This window comes from Aotus nancymaae, unplaced genomic scaffold (genome assembly GCF_030222135.1).
Source record: "Aotus nancymaae isolate 86718 unplaced genomic scaffold, 86718_ANA_hifiasm-v0.15.2.pri h1tg000021l, whole genome shotgun sequence".
Taxonomy (NCBI): Eukaryota; Metazoa; Chordata; class Mammalia; order Primates; family Aotidae; genus Aotus; species Aotus nancymaae.
The window spans coordinates 25,590,329-25,613,231 of record NW_026988433.1 but is presented as its reverse complement, the minus strand read 5'-3'; the positions used below and the strand labels follow the sequence as shown (position 1 = coordinate 25,613,231).

The 22,903-nt window shown below is 44.1% G+C and overlaps 1 protein-coding gene across 2 annotated transcripts in view; it reads left to right on the top strand.

The window, feature by feature from the left end:
• The window catches only part of ABTB3 (ankyrin repeat and BTB domain containing 3), a 350,217-nt gene that overhangs the window by 195,791 nt on the left and 131,523 nt on the right, over nucleotides 1–22,903 (top strand). For both annotated transcript variants that reach the window (XM_064379891.1, XM_064379892.1), the window contains exon 2: nucleotides 11,686–11,835. In XM_064379891.1, the coding sequence (XP_064235961.1) occupies nucleotides 11,686–11,835 (150 nt within the window). The remainder of the gene's footprint in view (nucleotides 1–11,685; nucleotides 11,836–22,903) is intronic.

The window sequence follows — 22,903 nt, the reverse complement described above, 5'->3', positions numbered from 1 at the left end:
TTTTCTCATACCTTTATCCCTTGTAGAACCTGCACATTGTTTGTACTTGATAAATATTTGTTGAGTGAGTGAATGAATTCATCCATGAGAATACATAGAAAATTCTGGAATCTTACCCAAGAAACTAATAATAAGGCTTACTTCTGGTGAGTGGGATTAGGTGCAAGGAGAGGAAAAAAGGTTGCTTTCAGTGTGTTTTATCCCTTTCTTATTATTGAAGTTTTAAAAATAGGCATGGATAACTTTGTGATTCATATTTTGAAAATAGCTTACATTTTTTAAAATGAATATTCAAGATGGCAGTGAAGAGAGGGTATAAAGAGGCCAACTTATGATGCACCACATTATCTCAACATGTTGATAGGGAAGCAGAAGGTCAGTCCGGGATGGAAGCGCTCAGGAGAGTGCTGAGGAGTGAGGAGGATACAGGCAGGTGTCCTGCTCACCCATACCTAAGGGACCGGTTGATCTCTAGAGGCACCGGCAGAGATAAGGAAGAAACAGGTAGATGTTCAGAGTCCAGGGAAGCAGGAGAAGTCAAGTTAGAGATGTCTGCCAAGCCAGAAAAGATGCACAGGCAGCATTCTGAGTCTAGGAGGTCTGAGAGGCCAAGAATGATATGGGGTGATGTGCTAGTCTGGGTCTGCTGGCAGCCTGAGCAGAGAATGCCATTCTCTGCCTCTGTCATCCCTCCCATTGACTCCCTCCCTCTGATGGTTATTCTGACCAGAACACCAGCAATGAATCCTGACCTCACAGAGGCACCAGAATTGGTTCCCAAGGGATTCAGCTGCCTCCTCCCAATGATAAACAAGCCCCTCAGCAAAGCACATGAGTCCTTCAGTGCTCCCCTCCATGATCTGGTCCCCACCCACCTCATGGGGATTTCCTTCAACCCAGTGTGCCAGCCATGGCCAACTTCTTGCAATCCCCACAATACCCTTGAGTTTTCTTGGTTCTTGCCTCTGTGCCTTGGCTTTTGCTGCTCCCTCCAGTTTGGGCTTCCCTCTGCCCTCCTCTTTCCCACCCGCTAGCCAGGTCACCTAATGACCATCAGCTCATCTTTCAAGCATCCTAGGTCAGCTCATCAATGAAGGCTTTCCTGACATAACACCCAGGTGGAATATCCAATTTGTGTTTATGCCATCAGTGTAGCATGGATGGACTTTTCTTAGAGTACCTGTAACACTCGTAAACATGTATACCTATTCCACTATATTGAGAGTTTCTTAAATGCAGGGTCTATGTCTTAATTTTCATTATAGTCCTAATCTGGCACATTATATTGAGTAGATTGACAGAAGGGTAGAAGGATGGATGGATGGATGGATGGATGGATGGATGGATGGATGGATGGATAGGTGAGTAGGTGAGTAAGTGGATGGATGAATGGATGGATGGGTGTGTGGGTGGGTAGGCAGATGGATGGTGGGTGGATGGATGGATGCATGGGTAGACGGGTAGATTAATAGATAGATGAATGGAAGTTAAGCTCCAAGAGAGGAGCTCCTTTGTTTTCTCCTGTGTTTCCCATTGCTTAGCACAATGAGTAGCACATAGGAGATGCTAAAAAACTGTTCAGTTAATTGAAGGATGATCAGACATATGGATGGATGGATGGATGGATGGATGAATTTGGATTGCAAGTATGCATGACCATCTTGATGTAGAACAAGGTAGACAATGTCCAGAAAGCTGCCTCCTTATTATTTTACCCTGGTCTATGGCCATGATGTTAATTGAAATCTTAAAGGTTATTTCTTTACTCAGAAAACTCCAGCACACAATTTTCCTGTTAGTTACACTCCAGGGCTGAGTTTTATCACACCGCATGATGTTGTGCACATGAGTGTCACTACTGTGTAGGGGACAAGGGAAATGCTTTTCAGAGAACTTTCAAAGGCCACAGCCCATGCTCCTCGGTGCCAGTTGATCTCCCAAATCTGACCACCTGTGACATTTCCACAGCTACCCAAGACCTAGCTGGAGGTCTAAAATACCATTCCATGCCTGGAAGTTCTGAAATGGTGCCCTGGATCTTTCAGGAGGAGTTGGGGACTGAAGCAGGTGTTCACAAGTCCTTCCAGATCCCAGGAGCTCCCTGATACAGAGATGAGGAAACAGGAAGAATGAGTCTCTTTCCTCTTAAGCTTCTATGAGGCAGATGTCACTCAGGGCTCTGTGGGAAAGTTGCAATGATAATGCAAGAAAAGACTGACCCGTGGGAGAGAAGGAGGGATGCCAAAGAAGGTAACCAACAATCTTGTTTGGATGACATTGAAAGTGAAAGTTCTTAGGCCATCTGAAGCCAAACCACCAGAAGAAATGAGGTAGAAACAAAGATGAAGAATTTTCAGACTTGAGTTCAAGAGCGGAGCTTGAAGTACATCTGGAGATTAAGGTGGTGACCTTCTGAAAAGAACATGAAGATATTTGTGGATCATTTATTAATTCAACCATGAACACTGAGTACCACAAAGAACAGGATGTGTTCCTGCCCTCACAGGCTTCAGGCTGGCTAGGGAGACAGACCTCCTACCCCACTAGTGTACTATGAGAGAAACAGCAGCTCATAGCAGTGATGGGGTCCCACTGTGCAGCACAGCAGGGTGACCCCAAGTCAGCCTGAGAGCTGCAGGGACACTTCCCAAAGGAGCTCATCATTGGGGCTGGGACCTGCCAATGCAGATGCTTTTCCGAATTGGAGTGAGACATGCCTCTCGCAGAGGAATGGTTTCAACAAACCAAGCCTGAATCTGTTTCCCACTGACAAGTCTCTTAAAAGGGGTTTCCAAGCTGGTGTACAAACATTTTTTCTTAATCTGATAATTTCCTGTCTTGTTTCTTAATAAATTTAACAGTAAAAGAAAGCCTCCTGGCACTGCCTGTGTTATTGGATTCCTAAATCTTTAGTTTCAGAGACCTTCACTTAGATTATTAGCAAGCATTTATCGACCCCCTTCTCTGTGCCAGGTTGTCTCTATCTATTATCTCATCACAGCCTTCTAGCCATGCTAGGGGGCAGATAGATGAATGGAAATTAAGCTCCAAGAGAGAAGCTCCTTTTTTTTCTCTGTAAAGTGTTTGATACTTTACAGACGCTCAGAGAAGCCTAGTCAAGAGCCCCGGACACACAGCTGGAAGCTAGCAAGGTGGGAATCTGAACCTGGCCAGGTCTGTCCGATGCCTGTTCAAGGGCTGGTGCACTGCCACACCCCAGCTGCTTCCTTCCCCTTTGTTAAAGCTGAGATCTGGTACCAGGACCCTCCCCTCTACATTCTGGGGGTTGCTTAACAGAAGACCGAGTCTAGCTTGTCAGGCAGGACTTAGCAGAGTAGCTCTCTTCCTGCAGCCAGAGACAGACAAGGCAGCACCCAAGCTTGTGTCCAGAGTACCAAGGCTTACACGGTCAGCCCGTCTCCAGCACAGCCTTATACAATCACCTGCTGCTTCTAGTCGTCCCCAATGCTACACCACAATCCCCCACACACGGGGAAATAAACCTTTGGTTTCTTACACTCTAGTGCTGGAGATAGACAACACATTAACAAATAATACATAATATAGTATAACGTAGTGTTAGGTGCTATAAAGAAGAAATCAAATAGAGTGAGGGATTGGGAGAGTGATGTATGGTGTTATTTTTTAGTAAAGTAGCTGGAAAGGTTTCTCTGATGGCTGAGAACAGTGGCTCACACCTGTAATCCCAGCACTTTGGGAGGCCAGTGAGGGCGGATCACAAAAGCTCAGGAGTTTGAGACCAGCCTGGCCAACATGGCAAAACTCTGTCTCTATAAAAAATACAAAAATTAGGGTTAGCTGGATGTGGTGGTGTGTACCTGTCGTCCCAGCTACTAGAGAGGCTGAGGTTGAAGGATGACTTGAGCCTGGGAGATGGAGTTTGCAGTGAGCTGACGTCAGGCCACTGCATGCCAGCCTGGGTGATGGAGCCAGATCTTGTCTCAAAAAAAAAAAAAATTAAAAAGAAAAGAAAAGTCTTTCTGAGGAGGTGATATTTGAGCAGAGAGAGCCCTAGCTGGGTAAGGGAGCAGGCTGTGCATGTACCTAAGAAAAGAGAGTTCAGGAAGATAGCAGAGCAAGTGCTATGGCCCTGAGATGGAAATGTGTTTGCTATCCGAGAAACCCCCAGGAGAGTCATTTTATCATCTTTGCCATCCCTGCCTTCCTAGGCACTAGGAAGATTCTTCCCTAGGCCAGGCCCAAAAGAAATTGGCAGTTGGGAATTACCTGGAACTACTAGATTCTATGTAGCAATATGGGGAAAAGCGAAAAGCATTTTGAGACAATAAGTTAACTCTCAGTTTCATAACTGATAAGTACCAGTTAGATATTGCACATATGCAGCATAACAAACTACCTCAAAACTCAGTGGCTTAAAGCATCAACCATGTTGTATGTACTCTGTGGGTCAGCTGGGCGGTTCTTTGATCTTGGCCAGGCTCACCCATGAGTCTGTGGTCAGTTACAGGTTGAATAGGCAGCTCTGCTCATCTTGGCTCGACTCTTGCATTTTTAGGAGTTGCCTGACTGTCTGTTGATCTAGGAGAGCCTTGGCTCTTCTCCACGTGTCCTTCTTATCCTCCAGCAGGCTAGCCAGGCTTCTCTCGGTGGTGGCAGGGTTCTAAGAGAGAAGAAGCAGGCAAGACCTTTTGAAGTCTACACTTGGAACTGGTACCCTATCATTTCCATCATATTCTAGTGGCCAAAGCAAGTCACAGGCTGGCCAAGATTTAATGGATGTGAAAGTAGACACTTGATGGAAGGAACTTCAAAATCATATTGCATGCATATAGGCAGGGGTGAAAAATGGATACAATTTTGGCAGTCAGTCTACCCAAACAGATAAGGAATCAGAGACTGTAAAGCATAACACTGCTTAATTCTGGAGCAAGCAACTATGACTCCTGGCCCCCAGGTTTTAGTGGGGAGTCCAGAATATTTTACCTATTCTGATGGAAGCCCCAGCAGCAAAGCTTTTTTAAACTCTGGTCAGCTTAGGGGTTTTAAGGATGTCCATTAAATTCAAGAGGACTTTGAGGGCTCTGAAGACTGGTAGTTACCCTGGGTCAAGCCCACAGGTTTTCACTTAATAACTAACTACTGGTAAAGAAAAACTAACTCCATACTTGATAAATCTACATGGTTCTGTTCACCCACCAGCCATGATCCCCTAAATCCTCCCGAAAATGACTGCAAAATATATGGAAACCCCAGGAAGCTAAAGAACCAGAGCTAATGAGTTCTTTCACTGTTTGTGCTTAGTTTGTTATCTCCAACAGATTTTGAGGCAGCTTATAAAAATAGTACAACATTGTACCATAGATAACAAAAGGCAGAAATGTTAAAAATGCATTTTCTTATTTACACATGAGTTACAAATTTGACTGTAAGCTTCCTAGTAGGAACTGCAAAGTAGGAAACGCATCTACACTATGTATCTGTAGACTTTGTCTTTTGTCCCATGGGGGCAAATTGTAAAGGTTTTCCATTTGAAGTTAATGGTGTTTCAGCACCCACAAAGTTTGTATACTTGCCTGTCAGTTCCTAGGCGATAATGCCAAGGAAACCATCTCACATGTGGTTATACTGGGAGCTCCAGGAGGGCAGGAATCCAGCTGTCTGTGTACAATCATGTTCCCTAGTTGTACCTAGCAGAGAGTAGGGCTTAAGTAACCAAGTAGGGGTTGAGTAACCAAGAAGCAGTATGCTGAGTGGCTAAGAGATTGAGCTCTGGAATCAGAAGACTTGGTATTCAATTCCTAGCCCCATTTTTAAGATATACTGTGACCTTAGGCAAATTATTGAACATCTCCAAGTTCTATTGCATTCTCTATAAAGTAGAGATAACAATGATAAATATTTTATAACACTTCCTCTATACCAGTTACTTTTCCAAATGTTTTATACATATTAACTTTTTTAATCCTCCTACAACTCTGTGAGGTAGGTACTGTTAATATTACCATTTTACAGATAGAAAAAGCAAGGCACAGAACGATTATATTCACTTGCCTAAAGCTACACAAGTAGTAAGTAAGGCAGTCAGGGTTCAAACCCAGGCAATGTGAACCCAGGGCCTTTGCTCTTAACTGTTACCTTATACTGTCTCCTAATAAATGTTGGATTTCCTACCATATAGTGTGGCTGTGAGGATTAAAATAAATCTGAGTTTAAATATATAAAATGCTAAACACAGTGCCCAGCCAATAGTTTGTACTCCCTAAAAGCTGGCTGTTCTCCTCCTTCACCTCCTTCATCACCACCACCACTACCGTCACTGAAGGTTGGATGGATGAAAGCCGATGGTTCTCTTACTTGGTCTTCTCTTTGTAGATAACCAGCCTCTGATATGCTTTGGCTCTATGTCTCCACCCAAATCTCACCTTTAATTGTAATCCCCATAACTCCCACATGTCAAGGGTGGGAGCAGATAGAGGTAATTGTATCATGGGGGCAGTTTTCCCCATGCTGTTCCCCTGATAGTGAATAAGTCCTCACGAGATCTGATGGTTTTATAAATGCCTGTCAGTTCCCCTGCTTGCACTCACTCCATCCTGCTGCCCTGTGAAGAAGGTGCCTGCTTCTCCTTTGCCTTCTGCCATGATTGTAAGTTTCCTGAGGCCTCCCCAGCAATGCGGAGCTGTGAGTCAATGAAACCACTTTACTTTATAAATTACCCAGTCTCAGGTATTTCTTCATAGCAGTGTGAGAATGGACTAATATAGCATCCCTGTACCCTGGATTCAATAATAAAACATAGACACAGAGCAAAGTCCAGAGGAGAGTGAAAGGATGTCAGGGCACCGTATTTGCAAAGGGGCCATCCTATGTAGATCTAGAAAGGTAGGCACATTGGGATGCAGCAGGGCACTCCAGTGACCTCTATCAGAGACACAGTGCCAAACATGTTTAGCCCAGGGTTCTGCCCAGAGCAGCAGCTCTCATGTTTTTTGTTCACCGTGGCCTTGCCAAATGGTTGTCTGTCTCCAGTCACACAAGATTTTGGGAAGATGATCTGCAAGGCCATTTGAATCCAGACATTAAATAAACAGAACTGCACATTTGTGGGAACAGGGTATTTAACAGGCACTTTCTATAGGCCAGAGGCTTTAAGTATATTATCTTGTTTAATCACTGCAACAAACCTATGAAGTAGATAGTTTAACCCCTCTTCACTGATGCAGAAGCTGGCTGAAGAGCAGGAAGTTCTTTGTCCAAGTTGCACAGAGGGCAGCTGTAGGATGGGATCTCGGCTCTGGCAGGGCTGGTGTCTTGTCTGCCTCACTCTACCCCAACTCACCGCCAGGCCAGTCCCAGAGCAGAGAAACCTTAAATAATTGGGAATATGGGCAATCAAAGGCATGGGTTTGCCCTTTTTTAGGACTCATAAACCCTTTGGAGAATTTGAATGAACTCCCCCCTTAGACAAATGCACAACACATTCAAAGTAACAAAATTTCAGGGAGTCCCTGACCCCTCCAGCCCACTATGAATCCTGGCTTATGTTCACTTGCTCTCCAGGGAAATTATTTCCTTTAGATCCACTCAAACTTACATTTGAATCTCAGGTCCCTCTGTTTCTAAATTAGGGTCTTCATCACCAGGCCATGGCTGTCTTTGGCTCCAATAATGGAAATTCATAAGTAGTCCAAAACTCAGGCCTGCATCTGACACTAAAACATGATGCTAGGACCTTCTCCCTGACCAAGCAGATTTTTACACACACACAAAAATAAATAACTCTAGTTTACCTGTATACCCCATATAGAGTCTTCAATGAGGAAAAAGAAAATTAAACCCTGGCATATAATCTTTGTGTAATAGATCAATTAGGGATTCCCCAAATCTCTGTAATCTAACTCTCAAAGCTTCTTTGAATAATTATATTTCTTTGAATAATTATATTTACATTTCATAACCCTCTAAAAGAAAAAGAAATAATTCCAAGGGAAATTGTTGATTCTTGTGATAAAGGACAAAGTAGTCTAAAGCTGGGTTAGTGCACATTAACTGAATTTCCTCTCAGTTAACACATGTTGAGAACCTACTGTTTGCTTAGCACATGCAGAATACTTTGATACACATGATCTCATTTCATCCTCAAACCTCCCTCCCATCCCCAGAAGTCCGATGAGGAAAACCAGGTCATTACTATCACCCCCATTTCACAGAAGAGGAAACTAAGGTCCATAGAGGTTCTGTGACCTGCCCAAAGTCAAACACAGTGAGGAGTGGCAGAGCCAGGATTCAAGCTCTGGGTTCCAGTCTCCAAGTCCCATTTGCTCAGGCCTCAACCAATATGTGAGGCAACATTTTAAAACACAGATCTGGGTTGTTGACTTGCTGCAAATAATGCAAATACCAAGAAAGAAGTCCTGTTGAGAACATGCGAGTCATCTGTACTATTAATCAGACAACCTTCTCCCCAACATTCAGGACCCAGATTTCAAGTCTTTTTTGCTGTGAAGCACCCCCCAACCATCATCCCCTTTCCCTAAGTAGAGGGTCTCATTACCCTGAAACTTGGGTCACCTGGTGGAGTGGGTCATGATCATCTGATACTTTTTGCAGTCAGCTCTTTAGGGGGCAGTAATTTCCTGAATTAGAGTCAGAGACACCAGGAGCATCAGATGAGGAATTGGCCCAAGACTCATTGCCGTGGCAACAGCTACTTGACTTAGCCTCTGACTTAATGTCTTGGCAGGTGGGCAAACCAGAGGGAGCAAGGATGACTCAGTGTGTTCCTGCCTGGGCTGAACAGGAGAATGACATGGCTGTCAAGGGAGAGGCAGGAGGCTGGGCTTGGATGGTGAGCATTTCTGGGAAGGTCTTGTCTTCACTAAAAGCTGAGAGTTCCTGAAGTACAGCAGTAGGTAGTGCCCAGGACATGGTGAATCCATGTCACATCCACAGTGTTTTCAAACTGCCCGTGTCGACCCATTGGTGGATCATGATTTACTTTTGTTGCTGCAGTCAGCATTTTTTATTACTAAGATGGAAGAGAAGCGAAAAGGAAAACAATGAGAGTGCTTCACATGTAGTAAGGGTCAGTGTTATTTTCCATTAATTTTTAATGGAAAACATGAAGAGTGTGTGTGTGTGCACACACGCATGTGTACCTGCGTGCACTGGGCTGTGATATAAAATGTGTTCTTACCCTGAGTCACAGTAAAAAATATTTGAAAAAAGCAAGATGGGATTACAATCATAGAAAAAAATTCCTTGACTAATTTCCTGATTATAGAAACATTAAAATCTAATGGTTATCTGTATCATTCATCCATTATTCATTATTTTTTATTTTTTATTTTTTTAGAGACAAAGTCTCACTCTGTCACCCAGGCTGGAGTGCAATGGTGTGATCTCGGCTCACTGCAACCTCCACTTCCCAAGTTCAAGTGATTCATCTGCCTCAGCCTCCTGAGTAGCTGGGATTACACGTGTCCACTACCACAGTTGACTAATTTTTTGTATTTTTAGTAGAGACAGGATTTCATCATGTTGGCCAGGCTGGTCTTGAACCCCTGACCTCAGGTGATCCACCTGCCTCGACCTCCCAATGTGTTGGGATTACAGGTGTGAGCCACTGTACCCAGCCCCATTATTCATTATTCATTATTTATTTATCCAAAAGCCATCCACCCTACAATGAGTTCCCTACCCCATTGTCTCACCCTCTGTCAGATGTGAAGGTAAAACATTTAGGAGAAAGTAAGTAGCTCCATGTGGCTGGAGCCACCAATCAGGCAGTGGGGACAAGAGCAGGAGTGTGACAGGCCCACCTTACAAAGGTGCCCATCTCCAAAGGAGGAGGCTTTGCTGAGATTGTGCAGTTCAGGCAGGTGGACTTTAACTACTGGCTTTGGCATTCTGTCTCCCCTCACCTGCTAGTTGGTTTAAATTATTTAGCACTTGCATATTGACACTAGTTTATTTCCAGATTATTTTGTCCATGCCAATATCATCTCTTCAGTTATAAATGACTTGAATAGGTCTTATTCTTTTGCATCTCCAAAATGCCCAGCAGGGTTGGAAACACAGCAGGTTCTCAATAAGTGCTTCCACTGTATTGAGAAATACTCATTCTTTAGATCTCTGATAAGACATCCCTTCATTCCTAATCTTCTCCTACCATAGAGCATTTAACAAATGGTTTTGTGGTTATGTGTATAACAGTGTGTCTCCTTCACTTACACTGGGAACTCACTGAGCACTGGGATTGTGTGTGTTCTCTTCATCACTATATCCTCAGCCCCAAACACAGCACAATGTCTGCCTTGTTCCTTGTATTCTCAGTAGGATACTTGGTAGGTGTATCCGTTAGTTTTCACCACAATAATGTGAGTAACAAACATCCCCACTATCTCAGTGGTGTACCAAATAAGCACATGTCTTTACTGGCAGCTAGGGCAGCTCCAAGCTACAGGCTGGTTCTGGATCTTCTCTGTGTGTCTCTCATGCCAGCTAGCCAGGGCATGTTTTTCTTTCCATCTCCCACCTTCAGATCTCCAGCTTTGCAGACAGGGCATGTTTTTCTTTTTTCTTTTGTTTAATGACAGAGTCTTGCTCTGTTGCCCAGGCTGCAGTGCAGTGGCACAGTCTCGGCTCATCACAACCTCTGCCTCCCAAGTAGCTAGGATTACAGGCACATGCCACCCACACCCAGCTAATTTTTATATTTTTAGTAGAGATGGGATTTCACTATGTTGGACAGGCTGGTCTCAAACTCCTGACTGCAGGTGATCTGCCCTCCTTGGCCTCCCAAATTGCTGGGATTATAGGCACGAACCACCATGCCAGGCCTAGCGCATGTTTTTCTTATGACCAAGGCAGAGGCACAAGAGAGTACGTTCAATTTTACAAGCACTGTTCAGGCTTTTGACTCCATTATGTTTGTTAACATAGCTTTGACCAAAGTAAATCAAGCAGTCAAGCCCACACTCAAGAAGAAAGGAAATTCACTCGACCTAGGCATGCTGGGGTAGCAAAGGAAAGAGTGACTATTTCAGAATCATCTACCCAAGTAAGTTCTCAGCTTCTTACTGAATGTTTATGGAATGGAAAGGAAGGGAAGAGAATAATTGGATTCTAGGGACTTCCCATGGGTATTCACCACACAAGTTACAAAAGCCCATGGGGACTCTTCTGCCTCCTGACATGTAGCTCTACAAAGAAAGCCAGAGCCTTGTCATACAGATAACAGCCTGACCATCCAGAGCTAGATTTGTTGAGCAAACAAAAGGAGCCCTCAGAAGCAATTTTTGGCAGAGACTATTCCCCCCGGGCACTGAGGGACCACAGCTACCTTTGTGGGGAGAACGAGGGGAGTGACCACCAGAGTCACAAGAAGTTGCAACTAGGAGTAGATAGCAACCCTTCCAGGCCCGAGGAGAGGATTCTGTTTTGTCTCCTTCGGAAATGAGTGTGTCTAGACGAATGCCCACATGCTTGTTAAAATCAGTAGTCAGGACTTTGAGGAGACCTTTGCAAATAGCTGGACATCCTTTTCTAAAAGGAATCCAGAGTGTTGGTTCCTACATAGGCTTTCTTTGCAGTACCAGCTCTGGCGTGGTTTGAGATTGTGTGAGATGTTGCATTCCTCTCTTGGTTAACTGAAAAATAACAACCTGTTTTCCTTTCATTCTCTCTCCCTTCCAACTGCAGGGGTGCTGTGCCTGCCAGACAGCCTGAATCTTCACAGAGACCCACAGCGGTCAAACAAGCCGGGGGAACTACCCATGTTCAGCCAGTCGGAGCTGAGGACCATCGAGCAGTCCTTGCTGGCCACGCGCGTGGGCAGCATTGCCGAACTGAGTAAGTAGATGTTGGTTCTCCAGCTCTCGTGCCTCAGGGCATATCCTGTCTGTGCCCAAAGTGACACACTGTCTTCAGGCCAACCCCTCAGGGCACTACTTTGTAATCAGCGGGGTGACACCTTTTATTGAGTGCCTGCTGTGTACACTAAACAGTGCCAGTGGCATGGGGAAGGTGAGAGCTCTGAAGCTGGTACATTTCTTGGTTCTGTCACAAATATTAAGTCAGGTTCCTAAGCTTTTCTGAGCCTCAGCTTCCTTTTCTATAAAATAGAGAAAATACCAATGCCTAACCAGAGTGCAGCTGCGGTGATTCCATGAGCTCACCTCCATAATGGTGTCGACCTCAGTAACAAACAGAAAGAGATTCTCTAAAAGAAAATCATGTTTATCTGGGAATAGGCTTTGTAATGCGATTTGCATGCCAGAGTATATTCTCAGAAAGAAATACTACGTGCGTATTCAGGGAGCTAAAGGAGGACAATGGTTTTTAAAGGAAAAATGAGGAGAAGGAATATAAAATTGTTTCTAAGATAATTATCCTTGGCTGCAAGGATCAATGAATAACAAGGGTGGCACCAGTCCAAAGTTGGACTGGCAGTTGCTGGTCACATGTCTTCATATAAGTAGTGTGTGTGTGTAAGGTTACCATGGCCTTCGTACAAGGCTGTGATTTTTGCGGAGGTTTTCTATGATAGTTCTTGTTATCAGGCATTTGTACATGAGAATCTTCCCTTGATGGCCTTCCCTGGCTCTCTTCGTCAGGGTTTTTAACAAATGATTCCATTTTGATTCTGACAGCTTTCATAAGATGGTTTGCCAAGGTGCCTGGCACATGGTAAATATTCTATAAATGTCTGGCCACTGTTGAATTCCACAGTGAGATCCACTTAAAGCATATGTCAGATCACATCTCTCCTCTGTTCAGAGTTCTCCACTGGCTCTGGTTCAGTGGTTCCTTATCTGACCCACAGGAAAAGCCTAAGTCCCCAGTTGCTCCCACCCCATCCCCTACATTCCCCACCCCCAGCATCTTCCTCCACCCTCTCTCTGGCCCCTGCTTGACACAGCTGGCATACCGCAGGACCTTTGCACTTACTCTTCCCTCTGCCCGAACTGCTCTTCCTCCAGGTATCCCTCTGACTCACTCCCTCACTGCCTTCACATTTCACCCAAATGTTACCTTCTCAGTGAAACTTTCCATGATTATTCTATTTAAAGTCATAATACGCTGAGGATCCTTGTCTTAGTCAACTTGCGCCACTATAATGAAATGCCATAGACAGCTTGGCTTAAAACACAGACATTTATTCCTTATGGTTCTGGGGACTTGAAGTTCAAGATCAAGGCGCCAGACGATTCAGTTCCTGGTGAGGTTTCTCTTCCTGGCTTGCAGATGGGTACCTTCTCCCTGTGTTCTCACAGGGTGCTGGGGTGGGGGAAGGTATTCCTCTTCTTATAAGTCCCCTAACCCCATCATGAGGACCCACCCTCATGGACTCTTCTAGCCCTAATCATTTGCCAAAGGCCCTGTCTCCAAACACTATCACACTGGGGCTCAGGGCTTCAGCACGTGGATTTGGGGGGACATAGACACTCGGACTGTGGCAGCTCTTCTCCCTTTGCTGCTTTACTTTTGACCCCAGAAGTTGCCATCCTAAGATATACTCTATTTGTTTTGTTTTTAATAATAGGTTTATTGAGATATAATTTGTATACAATTTACCTTTGTAAAGCATACAACTCAGCAGTTTTTAGTATATTTACCAGGGTATGTGATTAGCACCATAAACAATTTTAGAACATTTTTATTACCACAAGAAACCCAGTACCCATCAGCAACTACTCCCTTCCCCTCCCACCCACAGTCTATATTTTATTTTTTTTTAATTGTCTCTCTCTCCCTGCTATGTAGAATATAGTAGAAACATTTTATTTGCTCACTGATGTAACCCCAGTACCAGGAATACTGCTTGGCACATAGTAGGCCCTCAGGAAATATCAAGGAAGGAAGACAAAGAGAGATGGGTTAGGGGAAGGGACAAAGGAGAGAAGGAAGGAAGGAAGGAGGGAAGGAAGGAAGGGAGGAAGAAAGGAAGAGAGGGAGGGAGGGAGGGAAGGAGGAAGGAAGAAAGGGAGGGAGGGAGGGAGGAAGGGAGGGAGGGAGGAAGGAAGGAAGAAAGGGAGGGAGGGAGGGAAAAAAGGAAGGAGGGAAAAGAGGCAGAAAGATGCAGAGAAGGAAGGGATAATTAAGGTCAGGGTGTCCCAAGTTTAAGTAATGATTTATCATGCTTATATAATTCAGGGCTTTGCTCTCTGAGTCTGACCAACCAGAGGAAAATAATCCTGTATTTACTTATGATCCTATTGATCATCAAACAATTTAGCTGAATATTAGTTCAACTATTACTAACAAATTAGCTGAATATTATTAGTTACTGATGGAATTGAAACACTGATTACAGAAATGCTAGATTATGTTAAAGTGAGAGTTGGTATTGAAATTCCAGCAAATCCTGACCTATGAAAGGATTTAAGACCCAAAATGCAACTTGCACTTCTTCCTAGAGGAATTCCCTGGACACCCAGATAGGCACCCTCCATTAAGCATATGGCTTGCACCTCTGGAAAGGGAGTCGGTAGCTGATCCAAGCCATAGGGAGCCCTTAAGGTCACTAGAGAGCTACTTTCCTGGCATCTGAATTTGGAAGTTGCGCTTCCATTCCCTTCAAACCTCTGAAGTCACAAAATGCCTCCTGTCACAGGGCCTCCTAGCCACTGGTCAGTCCTGTGATTCTTCTGAAACTTTTGGGTGCCACAACCCCTTTGGCAATCCGGTGAAGCCTGTGGACCCTGCCTCAGTATAATATTTGTAAATGCATAATGTGCAAAGGATTACAAAGGAAACTGATGACATTAAAATTCAATTATCAAAATATTTTTAATCTCGATTGTGGTATAGTAGTTCTTTGTTTTTTCTAATTAGCACATGATATAACAAGATCTAGCAGCAGGTCAGATGACCCCATCATTTGGGGGTAGTATGTGTGAATGCTGTTTTGAGGTATCTGCAACAAGTGGAATGGGGTAAGGAAACACCCGCATTTTAACACGCACTCAGGGCATTCACAGGCAGAAGGTCCGGGCAGCACTCTTGGAGAGACATCGCTCTAAGAAGAACTGCCGTACATTTGGGACTTCACTATTTTCCAGGGCAGGCTCATGACCCTAGAAATCTAGGATCTGGCTACCAAGTTGGGTCATAGCTTTGTGGGATAACCCCAGAAGAGGCCCTCACACTATGTGGCCCACATGCAGTGTCCCGAGGGTCTCGAGCTTTGTCCTGGGATACGTCAAAGTCCCCTCCCGGCCTCCAGCACCTGGACTGGGGCCCTGCATAATTCTGGCTCTCTCTCTTCGAAGAAAGGATTTGCTAAACAAATCTGCTCTTCACCTAAGAGGCAGCCTGCAGGAGCTGCTTGCCGCATAAATTGTTTGTAAGGACAATTTGTTCTGTAAATTAAATGCTGTCCTCATTGATGTTGACTTTTGCATATGAATTGTTGGCACACAAATGGGTGTTGCTAATTGCGAATGGGTTTTGTACATTCATTAAGCCAGCCACATAGAATGTGTGCACAGAGAAGCACTTTGATAAGTCACGTCTGCGGCTGAAAGGAATAAAATTGCCTTTTTTTCTGATCTGACTGTAATTTAGACTGGCTTGCTCTGTGGTCTGAATCAATACAGCCTTGCTCTCTGTGTACATAGAGATGTTCTTCATATTCAAAGGTTGCTCTGCCAATGTGGACGGTAGAAACCACTGTTTTTCCAGCGAAGGTGAGATGGAGAGTTTGTCCTCAGTCATCCCTGCTCTTGTTGAAACAGGGACAAGTCTGGCCAGGGTCAAGAGTGGAGCTCTATTTTAATAGCTAATAGCAATAATAATGGCAGCAGCTGATGTTTAATGAACTAGGGAACGATGATGAGTGTTTTCAGGAATCACTTCAAATATGTTATTATTGTCCTCATTCGATGATACGGGAATGGAAGCAAGAAGAGGTTAAACAATTTGTCCAAGGTCAACCACACCTGTGAATCAAATGGCTCAAAATTGAATCCAGGCTTCTCAAGGCAAAGCTTTTATACCCAACCACTAAACTACACTCCCTGCAGGGAAGTCCAGCAGATGTTTCCACTCAGACCTGAGATTCCCCACCTCTGCACCATCAGGGTGTTGGTTGGGTCTGCGTTCCCTCCAAATTACTCTGAGGATTTGCAATTTGCTCTGTAGGGTGCATTGTGGATACTCTCCTGTAAACTAACCTGGAGATGTGAACATTCACAAAGATTACCTACCAATACCTTACCAAGTACAGTAGACACTGTGTAATGACATTTCAGTCATTCAGACTACATATATGATGGTGGTTCCATAAGATCATAATACTGGCCAGGTGCAGCGGCTCACGCCTGGAATCCCAGCACTTTGGAAGGCTGAGGCGAGAGGATTGCTTGAGCCCAGGAGTTTGAGACCAGCCTCGGCAACATAGTAAGACTTTGTCTCTACAAAAAAATAAAACAAAATTACCCAGGTGTGGTGGCATGCCGCTGTAGTCCCAGCTACTCGGAAGGCTGAGGTGGGAGGATCACTTGCCCCCGGAGGTTAAGGCTGCAGTGAGTCATGATGACATCACTGCACTCCAGCCTGGGTGACAGCAACATCCTGTCTCAAAAAAAAAAAAAAAAAAAAAAGAGAAAAAATTACTGTATTTTTACTGTATCTTTTTTATGTTTCGGTATGTTTAGATATACAAGTACTTCCCACTGTGCTATGATTGCCCACAGTATCAGCACAGGCACATACCGTACAGCTTTGTAGCCTTGGTGCGACAGGCTGCACCCTGCAGCCTGGGGGGGCAGTAGGCTGTTCCCCTAGGTTTGTGTAAGTGCAGTCTATGATGTTGATCCAACCACGAAATTGTCTAAGAACATATTTCTCAGAGCCCATCCCTGTTGTAAAGCAATGCTCGGCTGTATCTAGATAGGTGACCGCCTCCGCAGGCTGGGACTTCTCCTGGTAACACTTGCCTGTTTCCTCTGGGCTTCATATTAAAATCTAGAACTGTCTTGATCACCCGGAATGTCCAAAGCACTTATCTTTGTCCTGCCTGTTATGGCCTGAGGTAGAAACATATCCACTATTTCTGGAACACCTACTGTGTACCTGCTACTTTGAATCCCTTTCAAGTATTATTATTCCCATTTCACAGATAAGCGAACTGAGACTTAGGAAGGATACATGTCTTTCCCAAGGCCACTCAGCGAGTAAGTGGCAGTCATAATGAAAACCATTTTTTCTTTTTCCCTCTGCTGTGCTGTGTGCAGATCAGCTTTGTATTGTGAGCACCTAACACCTCAGCCACAGCTCAGGAAATTTTCCTTGAATGTCAAATGAAGAAATGAATGACCTAAAGTGAACTTGTCTGAGAAAGAACAGCTGAAGAAAATGGTACAAGTGAGTGGGACTCTTAATGAAACCTAGTCAGATGTTAAATTTTCTATTGAGCAGAATTTTAAACTCAGGGACGTAGAGCTGAACCTATGCAGGTTCTAAAATATTTGGCTGGTAAGCTAAATCAAAAGACCACGAAGATTGCCAAACTGACACCAGCTAGCAGTTCTTTGATCCTGGGCCCTAGGAGACTTGCAAGGCGATGGACTTTACAGTTGGCTGAGAGTGTGATGGGCAGTCCAGGTCTTCTCCCCTGAACCAGTGAATAGGGCCGGGGGAAGCAGGTCCACCCAACTCCCACAGGGCTGTGGGGAAGCAGAGGCCCTGGCTTCTCTCCCTTTAGGACCAATTTGCTTTTGGTCCCATCCAAGTCCATATATGTGTCCTCTGAGACCTTGTCCCGGCTCTTCTGCCTGTCACCGCAGCCTTGCCCCCAAGCTCCCAGTTAAACCCCCAGCTGACAGTCGTTAATTATACTGTTTGCTTTCTGTTGTTTAAAGAAAAAAAATGAGGACTTCTTTGTGAAATGTCTCTTTCTGTTGTCTTGTCACACCAGAGTGTGAACTTGCTGTCCGCAGGCAATTAGACAATCAAAACGGGGCCATTAATTTATAGCTGCAGAAAAAGGTTTTCGGGGTTGTCTGTCCTCAGTGTCACCAGAAGAAAAAGTGAACCCACAAAAATAGCACTTTTTGCTTGGACAAAGTTGCCTTTCTTTTTGTTTGAAATGTTAAGTGGGCTATTTTCTGAGCATCCCCTGCCTCCAGCCTCTAGGGTATACCTGTCACCTTCTCATGTGGCAAAGTGGCCACTGGCCTCCTGATATTTCTTGAACATTCCACTCATGCCACCACCATGAAGGCTTTGCACCTGCTCCTCCTTGTGCCTGGAAAGTTCTTCCCCTAATATTCTCAAAGCTCTCTCACTTCATTCAAGCCGCTTCTAAAATGTCACCTCCTCAGAGATGCCCACCATGACTGTCCCACCCACCTATCCCTCCTTGTATCGCTCCCTATTCCCTCTTCTGCTATAATTTTCTTCTTGCACTTATTACCAACTGACGTGCTATATATTTGTTTCTTTTCTGTCTCCCCCACCAAGACCATAAATCCCGTAAGAGTTGAGACTTTTTTTTTTTTTTTTTTTTTGAGACGGAGTTTCGCTCTTGTTACCCAGGCTGGAGTGCAATGGCGCGATCTCGGCTCATCGCATCCTCCGCCTCCTGGGTTCAGGCAATTCTCCTGCCTCAGCCTCCCGAGTAGCTGGGATTACAGGCACGCACCACCATGCCCAGCTAATTTTTTGTATTTTTAGTAGAGACGGGGTTTCACCATGTTGACCAGGATGGTCTCGATCTCTTGACCTCGTGATCCACCCGCCTCGGCCTCCCAAAGTGCTAGGATTACAGGCGTGAGCCACCGCGCCCGGCCGAGACTTTTTTTTTTTGAGATGCAGTCTCGCTGTGTCTCCCAGGCTGGGGTGCAGTGGCACGATCTTGGCTCACTGCAACCTCCGTCTCCTGGGTTCAAGCAATTCTTGTGGCTCAGCCTCCTGAGTAGCTGGGATTACAGGCATGTGCCACCGTGCCCGGATAATTTTTGTATTTTTAGTAGAGACGAGGTTTCACCATGTTGGCCAAGCTGGTCTCAAACTCCTGAACTCAAGTGATCTGCCCGCTTTGGTCTCCTAAATTGCTGGAATTACAAATGTGAGCCAACACGTCTGGCTGAGACTTTTTTTTTTTTTTTTGACATCACTGTATCCTTAATACCTAAAACAATGTTTGGCACGCTATAGGACACATATTTGCTGAATGAATGAATGAATGAATAGCAAGCTTCCAGCTGAATCCAGAGGTCAGCCTTCTCTTTTTGCATCTCTGTTCTTTGATCTCTCCTTCTCCATAAAAATAAATCTCTCATTACTCTGTACCTAATGACCTGGATTATATGTGGTCTGTTTTCTTTTCTTGTTTCTTTCTTTTTTTCTCAAGGAGAGTGGTTTCAGTCCAAGTTCAACAGCAGTTTATGATATTGTGGAGTGACTTGGTTTCCTCATCTGTGCTGTGTGACTTAGGGCAAGTTACTTGATCACTCTGATTTCCAGTTTTGTCATCTGTGAGAAAAGGGTAACAATACCTCCTCTCCCAGGATTGTGGGAGGTTTGGGAAATGTACTAGAGCAAGTGGTAGCTGACCATGGATGGAAGGGAGAGTAGGGAAGGCAGCGAAGGTGCCATATCAGCATGGGTTTGGACAGAAGGAGCCCACCACTGGAATTTGTTATTCTTTGTCCCAGGGTGGTCACACCTGGTGTGCAGGAACAATGGTTTCCTGGGGGCTCCACAGATGAGGCTGAGTCGGGCAGGTTAGAGTAGCATTTCCCCAAGGGTGGCACTGGAAATGACAGTAGGTGATGCACAAAACACCTTTTAATTTTAATTGCAATATATTTTTATGAGTACTAGGACAATATTAGTTTTCCATTTTTGGCACTGATATGAAATTTCCTCTTAAAATGAATTTATATGTGTGAAAGAATTAGCCAATTTAAAGAAAAATATTAAGTAAATAACCTGTATCAGCAGCACACAGATATGAGAGGCATCGTGATGGTGATTCCCAAATGGCTGATATTTGGGGAATGTGGTTATTAGTGGATCGATTCTCAGGTAGGCTTCTAAAATCAAACTACCAACTACCCAAACCCAGTTCAGTTAGTGACAGTTGGATTTGTTGTTTTGGTTGATCTGAACTCAGATCATGTAGGACTTTAATCATTGAAAAAATGAAATCTTAATAGCGGCTACACCATTAGGATGTCCTGATCCAACATGCAAACTCCATCTCCCATGGCCGGCCCTCCTCAGAGACATCCTTGAGACCTCTGATCTTGGGACTAGGCTGCTGCTGTTGCTACTGCTGCTGCTAATGGTGATGATGGTGGCGGTGATGGTGATGGTGATGGAGATGATGATAGAGATGGTGATGGTCATGATGATGGTGGTTGTGGTGATGATGGTGATGATGTTGATGGTGGTGATGGAGATGATTATGGTGATAGTGACGATGATGGAGATGATGGTGGTGATGGTGATGATGATGGAGATGATTTTGGTGCTGATGGTGATATCTGAGATGATGATGGTGGTTATGGTGATGATGATGATGGAGATGATGGTGATAGTGATGTAATGGAGATGATGATGGTGGTGATGGTGATGATGATGGAGAAGATGGTGGTGATGATGATGGTGATGGCTGAGATGATGATGGTGATGTCTGAGATGATGATGGTAGTGATGGTGATGACGATGATGGAGATGATACTGATAGTGATGTAATGGAGATGATGATGGTGGTGATGGTGATGATGACAGAGAAGATGGTGGTGATGATGATGGTGATGGCTGAGGTGATGATGGTGATGTCTGAGATGATGATGGTAGTGATGGTGATGACGATGATGGAGATGATGCTGATAGTGATGTAATGGAGATGATGATGGTGGTGATGGTGATGATGACAGAGAAGATGGTGGTGATGATGATGGTGATGGCTGAGGTGATGATGGTGATGTCTGAGATGATGATGGTAGTGATGGTGATGACGATGATGGAGATGGATGATGGTGATAGTGATGTAATGGAGATGATGATGGTGGTGTTGGTGATGATGATGGAGAAGATGGTGGTGATGATGATGGTGATGGCTGAGGTGATTATGGTGATGTCTGAGATGATGATATTGGTGATGGTGTTGATGATGATGGAGATGATGATGGTGATGGCAATAATGATGGGGATGATGATGGTGGTGATGATGGTGATGGTGATGATGTGACAGTGATTGTGATAATGACAGAGATGATAATGATGATGATGTAAATGATGGTAATGATGCTGGTGATAGGGATGGTGATGAAGATGAAGATGATGATGGTAGTGATACAAAGAATAATAGTACTGAATACTTATTAAATACAGTATACCAGACTCTGTTCCAAGTGCTTTAAATGCTTTATATGCATTTTTTCATTTAATACTATGAGATAGGTACTATTATTGTCCCCATTTTGCAGATGAAACCAAGTTTAGGTACTTATATGTATTACTTGCTTAATCCACACAACAAATTCATTAGGTCATAATCATTCTCACTTTCAGAGACATTAAATAACTCACCTAAGGTCACCCAGCTCGTTAGTGGCAGGTTGGAGGCTCTCACTCTGAGTCTCAAGAGCATGTTCCTAACCACATGCCACAATGCCTCCCCTTCCCGGAATAGGACGATAAATGAGGCATGGTCTCTGCTTTTGAGACTCAGTAGGGAAAGCAAATGTGTGGATAATTAACTGTGAAATGCAACGTAATTAAACACATAATGTGTTAGACTTTATAAGCAGGCTTTGCAGGTACATAGGGAAAAGGGGGACTTGATTCTGACCAGGGATATCCTGGAGGGCCTCATGGAAGAAGCAGTGTTTGGTCATAGACTTGAAGGTCTTCGGTCTTCAATTAGGGAGAATGCAGGAAAGGGCAATCAAAGGTAGGAAAACAAGAACAGAGGAAGGGAGCCTGGAAATGCAGGGCAAGCTGAATGGTGCTCTGAGGAGATGGTGAGAGAGTTAGCTCAACTAAGGCAAAAGGCACCTGACCATCAGGCTTCCCAGTGCCTTGGGGAAGTGAATGAGTGGTGTAGGGGCTCAAAATGACTCTCTTCTCTTCTCCACTTCCTTTTGAATCTTCTTGTTTTGAGCTTTTTAATGGAAGTTTTTGAGAGAGACAGATGGAAAGATAAGTGTCTTCCATCCTCACCTTAGATGGAAGGTGCAAGAAAGTAAATACCACCTCAGTAGGCTTATTATTATTCTTGTAATACAAGTAGGACATGCCATAATTCAAAGTTCAGAAACTACAGAAAAATTGTCACTGATAATCCCACTAGGGAGAAAAGTCCTTGGTCAACACTTTGGGGGGTTTTCCCCCACTGGCATTTACTTAGTACATGGTTTTTAATAACATAATCCTGATTATACTGTGTACAATTTTGAATTTTGCTCTTTTCTACTTAACATTTTAACATGAGGATTTTTTTGGTATTGCAGTTCTATGTAAACATTTTTAATGGCTGCATAAGTTTTATTTTATCATGTGGATGTACTAGAGTTTATTTAATCATGTTTTTCATTTTTAAACACTTGTCAAATTTTGGATCCCATAGGTAAGGTTTGGGTGCAAATCTTTGTGCATGAAGATTTTGCTGCATTTGAATTCAAACACTGGGATAGATTCCCAGAAATGGAATTACTGAGTCAGGAGTTATGAGTAGTTGTTAATACCTTTGCTACATAATGCTAAATTGCTTCAAGATGGACTGAGAGCTGGCCAAGGCTTCATTAGGCTGCCTTTGAAAGACGGACTCAGATCACTGTGGAGTGAAGAGCACAGACCTTAGAGTCAGACAGACCTGGGTTGGACTCTTGTCTGCTTCTTATTAACCCTGTAACCTTGGGCCTGTTTCCTATCTGTAAAACACTGTTCCTTAACTTTGGCA